Source organism: Sinocyclocheilus anshuiensis, unplaced genomic scaffold (genome assembly GCF_001515605.1).
Source record: "Sinocyclocheilus anshuiensis isolate Anshui unplaced genomic scaffold, SAMN03320099.WGS_v1.1 scaffold1455, whole genome shotgun sequence".
NCBI lineage: Eukaryota > Metazoa > Chordata > Actinopteri > Cypriniformes > Cyprinidae > Sinocyclocheilus > Sinocyclocheilus anshuiensis.
In genome coordinates, this window is record NW_015541012.1 from 1,346,533 (window position 1) to 1,359,370 (window position 12,838).

At 36.9% G+C, this 12,838-nt stretch overlaps 1 protein-coding gene across 1 annotated transcript in view; it reads right to left on the reverse strand.

Annotated features, from left to right (window-relative positions):
- The window catches only part of grik4 (glutamate receptor, ionotropic, kainate 4), a 178,974-nt gene that overhangs the window by 3,209 nt on the left and 162,927 nt on the right, over positions 1 to 12,838 (reverse strand). The window contains exons 12-17 of the mRNA XM_016488825.1: positions 5,884 to 5,993; positions 4,337 to 4,510; positions 2,929 to 3,094; positions 2,291 to 2,516; positions 245 to 373; positions 47 to 165 (exon numbers count right to left, since the gene is read on the reverse strand). Of these exons, the coding sequence (XP_016344311.1) occupies positions 47 to 165; positions 245 to 373; positions 2,291 to 2,516; positions 2,929 to 3,094; positions 4,337 to 4,510; positions 5,884 to 5,993 (924 nt within the window). The remainder of the gene's footprint in view (positions 1 to 46; positions 166 to 244; positions 374 to 2,290; positions 2,517 to 2,928; positions 3,095 to 4,336; positions 4,511 to 5,883; positions 5,994 to 12,838) is intronic.

Genomic DNA, 12,838 nt, shown 5'->3' on the forward strand with positions numbered 1-12,838 from the left:
GGGAGAAGGACAGAAAGCAAAGGCAGGTAAAATAGCCCTCTCTCACCTCTGTTGCTGGCGTATGATGTAGCATCCACACAAACTCCAGCACCGCCATAAAGATGGCCACCAGAAGACCACACACAAGCACCACGAAGATCCCACCGATGTTCTCCATGCCCAGACCTACACAAAAACACACAACATGATAAAAGTTTCGTAAAAGATTCTGTTTGGACCTGCAGTTGAGTGACAGGTGGTTCACCTTTCGCTCGATGATCCTCCTCTTTCGGACACTTGCCACCATCCCACCATTTCCTCTTAAGGATCTCTAAGCGGTTTTCCTCCTGTAGCTTGAGTATGGCCAGGTCAAACTCATCTCTGTAGACTGAGCCTAAAACAAAATATCCATCTTAGAGATGTGAAAAGCCAGAGCTGGATATATATTTTCTGCTGTGCTGACTCCTGCTGCTCTAATGGTGTTCGTTTAGCTTATTGTAAACTAAACCCTGCCATTAATCATGTTGATTAAAACATCTGCCGGACATAGCTTGGTTCAAATCAATTCAGTGCAATTTATATTCAGTCAATGGATTCATTTAACTTCAGTTATCAGATGAAAGCCTGGTGCGCACTGTGCAATTTTGGCTAAAATTTTGCCATCTGAGACATAAAAGACTTCTATCATTATGGGACAAGACTGGCAGTCTTGGATAGCTTACTGTAATATTTTCACTGATAGCCAATTAGTCAATGCATCAGACGAAGTTCTGACAGTGTCCGAAATTTTAGGTCGCAGTTGAGAAGTGTGACTGCTACTGCGTCTAATAAACAACCAATAAGAACAAAGCAACTGATGACGTGTGTGCAAGAGTACTGTATATAACAGTGGTCTATATGGCATGCAGCAAAAAATAAAGAAAACATAAAAATAAATTAAATTAAATTAAAATAATTATTATTTATAATTCAAAATATTTAAACTAATGTTCAAAAGTTCAGGATTTAAAAAAATAAATCAATACATCAATACAGCAAGGATGCATTAAATTGATCAGAAATGACAGTAAATACATTTATAATGTTACAAAATATTTCCTATTCATATTTTTTATATATAAATAATAAAACAATAATTAATTTAAAGGGATAGTTCACCCAAAAATGAAAATTCTCCCGAAAATAACTCAGAATGTATTCATTTGAAGAAAATCATAAACACCTAGGATTAAGGTTTGTAACGATTAACCGCGAGCCAGTTGAAAATCGATTTAAATATGTGACGATTCAAATCGGTTGAGATGCGAAACAAATCGCGATTCATTTAGGGGTAAGGGTTTATATGAATGCATGTCTGAGGGGAATTTATTGTCTTTAGAAAAGTTTAGATGGTATTTTTTCTTTTCATCATACCTCTGTATAATGCATATTAAAGTTCATAAGTGCAGCGCTGCTTTGTTTACAGCGTACAATAGAAGCAATCAAAACCAACAAAACAGTAATTATATGCTATACGTGCTATATTAGTATATTATTATAGTGTTATATTTCAATTTCACAAAGAAACGTGCATTTTGTCCAAGCAATAATAAAAGGACACATTTAATTTATAATTTGTCTTAAATCTCATTTTGTAAAAAAAAAAAATCGTGAATCGAATTGAATCGTGAAATCAAAATCGTGAATCGAATCGAATTGTTAGTTGAGTGAATCGTTACATCCCTACCTAGGATGGCTTGAGGGTGAGTAAATCATGGGAGAATTTTCATTTTTGGGTGAACTATCCCTTTAAATATTATAAAAGTCATTTAGCATTTCCTTTATATTATGATTATACTACATCAGGTTTACTTTGAAAAAAGAAGTTAAATTCCCTTTTTTTGCCTACACACACTTTAGACATTTTCTTTTCTTTCAGGTAAAACATATATTAGTGCAAGGGTTTGCTTGAATGTGTGTACCATTAAGCAAGTTAATGAGTATGTCAGATTGTGACACGATTGATCTACCAGTCAACACTGTCAATCGTGACCAAAGTTGTTTATCATTCAGTAGCATAAATGGCAGTTGACGTTGCACAGTCTGCCTTGGCTTCAACCCACGATCTCACTGAGATCATATCATACAATCCGACTAGCAACCACCATAAAAAAAAGAAAAAAAAAAAAGTTTTCCATAGTGTGCGAGATTCCCTGCTACAGTTCTATGCAGATATTTTTGCACTCTGGTTGCATTTCAATCAATAAAAGTCCTGCTAACTCCACATAAACCTCTATTCATTGTTCTCTCTCGAACAGGAACTCTTTCTCACCGAGAGGCATGCCAATGCCATAGCCCTTGGTGTCCAGCAGGCCTCCGATCTGGGTGAGGTTGCAGTTGCGCTGGCGGTAGTACTCGTTCATGGTGCTCTCCAGCAAGTAGGCGTAATTAGAGTTGAGCACTCGGGCGATGCCCTCCTCAGTACTCTTCACGAACACGTTGGGCTGCTTGGAGTACATGAAGTTCCACATGCGCTGGTACGTCTGGTAGCGAGAGTTCTAACCGGAAAACAGGAGATATTAGGATCATTACGTTTGCTCCTCAACTTTCGCCTGGTGTCCTGACAGCCAATCACTAGAGCTGTGAGGAGGCGAGACTGATTGTGTTAACCAAGGACTTGGTGGTTGATAACCTGACAGTTTGACATGTTGATGTGACAACTGAATATGTGAAACAGTCTGTGCTCGCTGAGGGGCGGGTCGAGAAACATCCCTTCGACACATCAAAGTGTTTGAATTAGTCTGGGCGGCCCTCTGGAGAGGGCAAGATATCGAAGGGCATTGATATTAAGACAGCAAACAGATAAATCCCAAAGTAGGGAAGAGTGCTAGTGACATGGTCAATAAACCTGCCGACAGGCCATTGATTTGTGGGTGGAGTTCCCTTCCATTTTGTCCTTGGAGATCTCACCTGGAAGAAGGTCATGGTGGACCCGCCGTGCATGGTGCCGTATTCGATGGCTGTTTGGTCAGCCAAATCGTCCACGGACTCAATGGGCACCTCCATCCTCTGCACAGTGAGAAAGGCTGCCAAGTTGGCTGTGTAGGAAGAGATGATGATCAAGGTGAAGGCCCACCTGGAATGACAAACCAGTTTTAGATGTGACGAATGCAAAGCTCTGACCTAACATCAAAAGAGCTTGGCACTACTGTGAGCTCCGCATCCGAATGAGAAGTTGAAAGGCTCCTCTGAATACTGTACGCCCTTTCAGAATACTCAAAAATAGCTCTCTTTTATTCTCCACTGACCTCGGTGTGCTGCAGTCTGCGAGGCCTCGAAAAATGACAGTACAGTAACGCAGCAGAAAAACAGAGGCCAAATGAGAGTAGCACTTTTATCTGCTGTATCCAGCAACTGACAATGAGATCAGGGTGTAGCAGAATGTGATACTCTGCTGAAAAGAACATCTTCGACTGGCTGAGTAATGCTGGTTTGGGTGCTGGTCGAGCTGGTAAACCAGCTTAGGCAGGCAAAATCTAACAGGTTTTCAGAGAGGTCTTGTTGGTTAAGCTAGTTGACCCTAAAATTAAAGACCTATATCCAAATCGAATGCATAAAGAAGGGAAAGTGATCGGTATTGGATTAAATATTTTTTTTAAGAATTTTATTATATACAAATGTGTAAATATTTCAATCATTTGTTCACTTCAAATATTCAATAAGCATTCTTGTAGATAAAACAAAAAAGCTTGGTTTATACCTTGATTGTAATGTAATGCCACTTTGGATAAATAATTTGCCAAATGCATATGTATAACTAATAAGTTTATGAGTGAAATTTTAATTTCCTGGCAATTTTTGCAGACTATTTTGGTATGATCTTATTTCACAACAAAAGTTTTCAAAGGCTTTTGGGCAGATTTTACATGGATGCCTTTTAAATGAGACCAGAACCATTCAAAAAGTTTAGACATATTCATAATGGTCAAAATCCTGTATTAATATATTGACCATTTTTACAAATATAATATAGTCTTTTTGCAACACAAAATATGAAATTGACAATTACAAACGAAAATGTTCTAGTAATCCAAAGAATGTCAGGGATTAAATATTATTATTGACATAAAACTTCAGACAAAAATACCATGATTCTATACATGGCCTTTTTTATGAAGACAAGACCTATGACCAACAAATATGTACATTTCTGAGACTTACATACAAAATTTATAAGAAAATATCAATAAATTCCCTGACATTCTGTACATTCCTTATAAATCGCATCCTGGAGACCATCATCCAAACACAACATATGCTGGTGACCATCAATGCAGGTCCTTTTACAATGGAGACAATATTTAGCATGCACTCTTACCATACTCCACTGACGCAGCGTGTAGACAGGGCTCTCGGGGCGATGGTGGAGCCTTGTTGCATGAAACCGCCCACAGGAAACCAGAAACTGTTGCCCAGAGAATACTGGTTAATGAGCAGGCTACATCGCTCTTTCAGGCAGGGGTGAGGGTTGTACCATTCATAAGGTGTTAGCCTGTGTGCCAAGAGGAGCGAGAAAAAAATAAAGGATAAAAGGTAGTAAACATAAATGAGCCAGGAACAATTTTAACAGTTGGTAAAGCATGAAGTCACCAGTGCTCCCTGTTGGCCACGTAACCTGGTTTTTGTTCCCTGAAGGGGCTGTGCAAGCTTTAGCCGTGACTGACAGGACACTAATAAAAATGCACTGCACCGCAGGACGCTGCTGAGTTACTCTTCAAAGTGTGCGACAACCCCACATTACTGTTGAAATGCTGAACACAAGCAATGCAGAAAAGAAAACACAGGTCGTATTTCAATAACAAATGTGTAAAAATATACACATTATAGAGAGGCAAACAAAGAAAAACACATGCATACACAAAAGCTCCAACTATGAATTTATATAAAATGTCTTGACAGGTAATGTTCAGTGAATAAAAACACACAACACATTGTCCTGCAGAATGCTGGAAAATCAGCAGGCCACTGTGAAAGAGTATAAAACATGACATTTCTTTTTTGATTCAATGCAAAGCTGGAATAAAATGTGAGTTTAAAATGAAATGTCTACAGATACAGCCATGCTGGTCCTAGAACAGCATTCTGACAAAACAGGGATTCAGTGTTAGGTTTAAGGTCCAGACTGTTTCTCAGGACCAACAAAGGATGTTGATCCTGCAACAGCAACACTCCTATGAACTAACAATCCTCACCACTAAACCTTCCCTTTAAAATCAGAGCACAAAGATTAGTTCATACAGTAGGAATGTTCCAGAATTCCTATCAACTAATCTTTGCCCGCCGGCTTTAGTAGGTTTTGTTTAGAGATACTGTATAATGTCTAGTTTAGTGTTAAAGCAACAGTTCAATCAATCAATCAATCAATCAATCAATCAATCAATCAAGCAATCAATCAAATTTTGTTTTCATTTACACACCGTTTGAAATCTATGACTTTCTTTCTTTCATGAAACACTAAAGTAGAAGTTTAGCTGAATGTCCAAGCTACTCGTTTCCATACAAAGAAAGCGAATGGTGACCAGAGCAGTAAAGTAAGATTTTTTGTGAATTACAAATTAAAAAAATGTCTGTTTTTAGAAATAAAGCTACTGTATGACTTCAGAAGACCTAGAATATAATGCAAGATTCAAGATATACAACTCTTATTTTGCTTTTATGGACCTTTTTATCCATTTTGGAGCTTTCCACTTACATTGTATGGAAGACAATGGAGTCAATGTCCTTTAAAATGCTGCTTCAAAAAGTCACACAGGTTTGGAGTGACAAGAAGATAAGTAAATTATGAGAGACTTTCTTCCATTTTTAGCTGCACTACCCCTTTAATGATAAGATCCAGCAGGTGTCAGTATGGAGCTGAATATTTACCTCGCCACCAAAAAGAGCACGCAGCTGACTGCCAGGTATGCCAGCAACATGAAAAGCCAAACCCCAGGAGAGAACGGATCCAAAAAGGAGAAATACCCCGGTCTTCTTCCCTATAAAAACACACAGGCAACATCAAGACAATGAAACCTATATCATTCAATTCCAGCAAGTAAATATTCAGGTTAAAGACATTTTAAAGGCTTTTACGGTTGATTGGCTTGATCCAAACAAAGTGCTTGATTTTCTGTCTCCTAAGCATTTTGGCACACTCTGAAAATCCAATAACCGCTGGAACAGAACTCAGGAGCCGATTCTGTACACAATAGTCAAATCCAATTATCTCTCCTGGAGGTACTTTGACAATCAGTGGTCAGCAGCAACTTAACAGTCTCTTATCAGCGAGAAACTAAGTGTAAAAGCACCATGGTTAATCTATCTACATGCCACAGGTGTCTTACAGATGGCGGATCTAAATAGTCCCAGCGATGGATACACTCGCAAACAGATCATTTGGGCTGTTTTTTATCCCCGAGACTACAAAAAAACAGGTTTACTGTAGTGCAGAAATGAGTAATTATTCCACTACCTATCCCGCACCAGGCTGGAAATTCATTAATGTGTCTGCAATCATCTTCATATTAGTGTAATTGAATGGCATTGCTGTTGCGCTGGACACTAAAAGCTGTAATTGTAGCAATAAATAGAAGCAAGCCTGTCTATGGTAGATACACAAGAAACTGATGGGTCCTCAATGGAAAAAAAAAGCCGGTTCAGGTGTGGCTTTATTCTAAGGCAGGTTGCTTTACACTTTCATATGGAAGCTACCGTCAAGGGATGAGAAAATTTGTCCAGACTGAGCTCTGTGTATGTATGTATTGTGAGATTTGAGGAGATAACTGTTTTGTGACTTACAGCGAGAGGGACTTGCGGATGGAGCTCACAGGGGGGTACGTTAACTGTGGTGTTGGGTTTCTGAAAGCTGCTTCCAGCTGAAACAACGTGCCTTGTTTACAGCCTCTTTCTAAATTCAATTTTAAGGTTTAAACAAAAGAACAGTCAACACTATGCAACTGTCCAACCTGCTGCAAAACAAGTGAGAAAATGCGCTACTAGTGCACGACTGTTTCTGAGGTGAGCTACACAGGTTATACACGCGGTTTAACAGCCTTTTGAGCATGTAACACCCTCAAGAGCGAATCTTCCCTTGATCATTTAACAAATGAGCACAGATAGATCCTCCCACAGCTTGACTGAACAGCAGTGCAGTAGGGCAGTTCTTGCTCGACTCTAGCAGGTCCCCATAGGCTCTGATGTGTCTCTGTGGTGTTAAGTAATTTCTCGTTTCTGGCTTAGTGGACTTGAGGTAAGAAGTACAGTTTCTCCCAGTGATATACTTAAAATTTAGTCTTTGAGAAGTGCTGCTGCTTCGGCTGTCAAAATAAAACCATGTGCTAGCAGAAGCAGCTGCGGAAGCCTGCAGTCATACCAGACTCTCACACCAGGGTTCCCTGTGTCTAGTTAACCAGGTCTTCATTAACATTTGCACTACACAACATATTCAATTACAGAGGAAACTGCAGAGCTGTCAGTACATGCGTGGTCTTACCATGTTTATCCTAAAAAAAACAAAAACTTATTGTACTTATTACGGCTTCAGTGTTTCTTGTAACATTGTTCAGCGCACTTATATTCAGAGAGTTATTTATGGGAAGAGTTGTTGCTAAGCTGTCAGTTTATTAAAACAATTAATCATGCCTTTTGGCGTTAAAATGATTGATCTCGAGTTTGAATTTGCTGATTTTTTTCTCTTTTCCAAAATGTAGGGCATTCACTTCCTGATTAATGAATAAAACCACTGCTGGATTCTCATTAGTGGTGTGTTTCACTCATCGGTGATGTTTCATTCTTGTTAAGCTTTAATGATAATTACATTTCACCATTCAATGACTGCAAATTGATTTTACTTTTCGTTTAACATCTCATACGGGAAACAATGTAAAACAAAACACTATTTAAGATTCTGAACTTCAAGATAAAATTAATTAGTTTGAGGTCAGTAATTATTTTTACTTTTATTCAGCAAAGATGCATTGTATTAATCAACCTTGACAGTAAAGACTGTAACAAACATTTCTATTATAAATAAATGCATAAGTGTTTTTAACATTTATAATAATAATAAAAAAATTGAGCACCAAATCAGCATATTAGAATGATTCCTTAACGATCATGTGACACTGAAGGCTGGAGTAATGACTGCTGGAAATTCAGCTTTGCCGTCACAGTAATAAAATGAAAAGAATAAATTACATTTTAAAATATATTAAAATAGAAAAGTTATTTTAAATTGCCTACACATTTAACAATATTACAGCTTTTACTGTAATTTTATATAATAAATTTATATATATTGGTAAGCATAAGAGAACTTCTTTGCAAAACATTAAAAAATCTTACAGATCCCAAAATTTTGAACATTAGTGTATATTAATCAATTTCTAGACTTTAACCATGTTATGCCAAGATGTTACTGCTTCCACTGAAGCACAAAATGCTCAATCATTTTCAAATCAGTCATTTTCATGATCATCAGTCCATGTCAGCTCAAGTACATGGTGTCATTAAAGCCAATACCACATACTAAGCAAAATAAATCTAAAAAACAACGACACAAAAATAGTATGGAAGCTTATTTCTGCCTCAAAATAAAAATAAAACAGGTCACTGAGATCAAGTTTAAAACAAGACACATTGTGAGATATAAAATTAAATTGTGAGATATATAAAGCCAAATTGTGAGATATAACATCACAACTGTGAAATATAAAGTCAAATTTTGAAAAATAAAGTCACACTGTCAGATGTAAAGTTGCAACTGTGAGATATAATTTGCAACTGATATAAAGTCACATTATAAAATATGAGGTTACAATTACAAGAAATAAAACTGCAAATTGTGAGATAAAATATTTTTTACTCTAAGACTGAAACAGGTTTCCATAAAATGCATTTAATAAAAATACATAAAGGGTTATGCATGGGGTCTTTCTCTTCTCTCCCACCCACTCAAACGTGTTTGTTGATTCACTGGTCATAAACCCTTTTCTAGTCTCCTCTGTGATTTGCAGTTCAGACTGATCTGTAGTGAAGCCTCTGCTACAGACCTCCCTATGAGGAAAAACAGTGATATACTGTCAGGGCATGTTTACCAGCCACTGTCAGATCGACTAGGGCTGAAAAGATTTGAAAACTTAATGCTCCATTGAATTCCACTGAAAGACGCTCTACATGGTAACATTCACAATATTTCTTCTCCTGTCACTATAAACATCCAGATTTAAAAATTGTCCTTCTGTAGACTCATTTTAAGTGGAACTACGCCACCATGACAGATTGTAAACACACAGAGGTGAGGTGCATTATTTCAAATCTGAAGTACGGCATGAAACAGAGCACACTGCTGTGAGACAAACGCTCAGTCATGAGTCAAGAGGGCTCAATGCCGTAGAGGCACAGAGTTCCCTTTTGCAACCCCTCACAACTTGAAAGTGTGTGGCCAGTGGGAACATGGTCTTGTCACAGCTGGAATGCTTCAGGGGAAAAAAAGTGCCCCGACTTCATGTTCTGAGAGGCAGCTGCTCTTTTTCTTTCTCTGTACACTCCACACTCTCTCTTAATGCACACAAACTCTCACTGCTCCTTTGGGGCTGTACATGATCTTGCCAATGCTACCTGTACGATCTAATTAACTTGTGGCACTAATTAGTTATTTCATCCTCAACCACACCTATAGTTGTGTGCCGCACAAGACAAAGAGAGACTTATTTTCATGCTTTCTTGTGTTTATTCAAACTCTCCAGACTACACTTATATATACATACACAAACCAAATGGCACGTTCTATACGTTCAGGTCTACCAGTGCGCCCAATTACACACTGCAATGGAGATACCACTGTACTTGCAAACATGTAATTAAAACAGGGCCGAAGGCCACATTTTATTCCATTTGCCATTGTTATTGATCAAGCGAAGGATTTCATTTAAAGTTTGAAATAAGCTATGGGGGTCCTTGTAGAAATCAAAGCTTGCTGGATCAATAGTAAGTGGATTAAACCTAAACAAGTGCACGCACAAGAATCCAAATATCCAGATCATCATGGCTGTGGGGTATAGATGAGTGAAAAGAGATTATTCTGAGCAGGAGCAACGGAACTGAAGGCCGACCCCCATCTTTAGCCAACTCAACCAAGCTTAGCCAGCTTATATCATATATATCTCATTTATGATGATTTGCTATTGTTTAGCACCTGAATTTAACAAAAAATATGTTTTTATATACATACAGAGTGACACACATTAATGAAAGCATATATATTTGCTAATTAATTTGTTAATTATATCTTTTAACAGAAATAAACAAATTAAAAAATAATTATGTATGCAATGCAAATGTATATAAAATGTCACTTCTGATTAATTTTAAATTAATATTAGAAACACACACACATTCTAATTGTAGAAAATAAATAATACATATATTTTATTTGTAAAATAGAAACAATTATATTTATATAAAATTTTAATTTGATTAATTATAAATGAATAATAGAAACACACACATTAAATAAAATGTACACACACATACAGTAGGTATAGAAAAGAATCACCCCCCTTTAAAATAATCACATTTTGTTGCTTTGCAGTCTGAAATGAAGACGGACACAGTTTTTGTTTTATCCAGCTGTATTTACTCAGTGCAACTTATAACATCCAAGTGAAAGATATAACACCAACATGTCACAAAAAAATAAAAAACAGAATCATTGAAATGAAAAAAAGATCACCCCCTTGTGTCAATATTTTGTTGAACCACCTTTTGCTTTAATTACAAGTGCTCCAGTCCCTGCTGCAGAACCGCAGTGCTTCACTGTGCTTCTAGACATTAATAAAGCCTTTGAATTTTTTTTGTATCCATCTCCTGACTTGTTCCTGTCCACAACTTTATCCCGGAGATCTTTTGAGAGTGCCTTGCCACCCATAGTTGATTGTTTGCTTCAGTTGCACTACCAGGGACTGGAATGCCCCTGGGAAAGCTCTTTTCATGCTGAGCTAATCAAAATGACCACAGCAGATCACAGCTGAAAGTCAAATGGCTGTGTGTGCCATTGAGAAGGTGATTAGCTACACCTGATTGAGTTTACAAGTCATTTTTAGGAGACGGGTGATCCTTTTTCCAACTCAGCGATTCTGTTTTTTAAATTTTTTTCTGACATGTTGGTGTTATATCTTTCACTTGGATGTTATAAGTTGCACTGAGTAAATACAGCTGGATAAAACAAAAAATGTGTCCGTCTTCATTTCAGGCTGCAAAGCAACAAAATGTGATTATTTTAAAGGAGGGTGATTCTTTTCTATACCCACTGTATGGTGTTAAATGACTGACATTTCAGTTCTGATTAATTATCAATTAATTATGGAATGTGAGGAGTACAAATTGGTTTAATATTGCATCTGGCAAATCATCAATGTTAAACATCAGCAACACCAGCACAAGTTAATTAATATTCATGAGTTCAGCCTTCTTCATGTAGTGACATCACAACTCACTATTTTCAGCCACTCCAGCCTTATTTTGGATCAGAGAAGAGCAGAAAGGGCCATGGAGAGACAGACAGACAGAGAGAGGGCTCAAGGTCTTCAAACCTGAGAACAGCTCTACACTGTACAACAGCCTTTTATCCTCTTTACCTGTGTGAACTCATTGAACACTCCTCTTATGTCCTCTGTCACTGTTCTCTCTGCCTGACAGTCTCTGAGTCACTCGCTCTGCCTGCCTCTGTGCCTTTCTCAATCAACTTTCTTTTCTTTTTCTTACTTTCTAAGCCACTTCTCTCTCTCTAAAGTTGTTGTAGCCTAGCGTCTAAAGGTGAAGTGTGTAATTTCAGCAGTGTTTTGAAAGCCCCACAGTGTTTACCAATTTCAGGGAAAATCTATCTATGAATGAATTATTTATTGCTGGAAAAGAAAGCATTTTAACACTGAAAATAATTCACACTTCACCAAGATCTGAGATTATTGTGAGACACAATGTAATTTACCCCAACAGGAGATCAACATCCTTTGTTGGTTCTGGAACAACTTTCCTATTTAGCATCTATTGCCTACAGCCAGTAGTATTGAAATGGTTAATGGAAAAAAAAAAAAACTGAATTATTTGATTTGTCTCCTGAAGCTTGATACACAAGTTTGAACTGCAGTTCATCTTGTCTAAAAACGATCTTGTTACATCTGAAAATGTAATTAAGTGCTAAAAAAGTTCTTGTTATGAAGACCCTGCATGCTAAGTGACATTAGCATGAAAAAAGCACTGAGAATATTGTGTGGGCACAAGAACATTTTAGCACATGAGAAACTTCTATGCGAGTACAAAAAAGAAAAAAAAAAAACATTAATTAATAGTAAGTGGTAAGAATGCCACAATACTAAAGTTCTGGCAGATATGGTATGCTGATAATTAATTTTATGATATGGCTAGTAAATTATATTAAAATTCTACACTATATAGTCCAAATAAATTAAATCTAAAACACCAAAAATTACAAGTTTTTTTTTTTAAATGCTACAAGTGAATTTAAGCATCCCACTTATAATATAAAGTGTGAAAAAAGATATTAATTCTGAGATTTTCTCATGGTTACATTTAACCATTTAGTGTTATTAAATTATTATTAATATTATCAAATAATAACATCAAGTGAGTTTTAGATTATGGCAAATGTAATCTGAAGGTAAAAATAATGGAAAGCATGCACAAATAAATATCCAATATCGACTGGACTGCTACTGAAAATAGTAAAAAAAACAAAAAACTGATAAAGGTGTAACAAGGTCATAACTATGTTTTGAACATTGGGGGTTGGGGGGGGGGGGGGCTTTTTGTTTTTACATTTTAT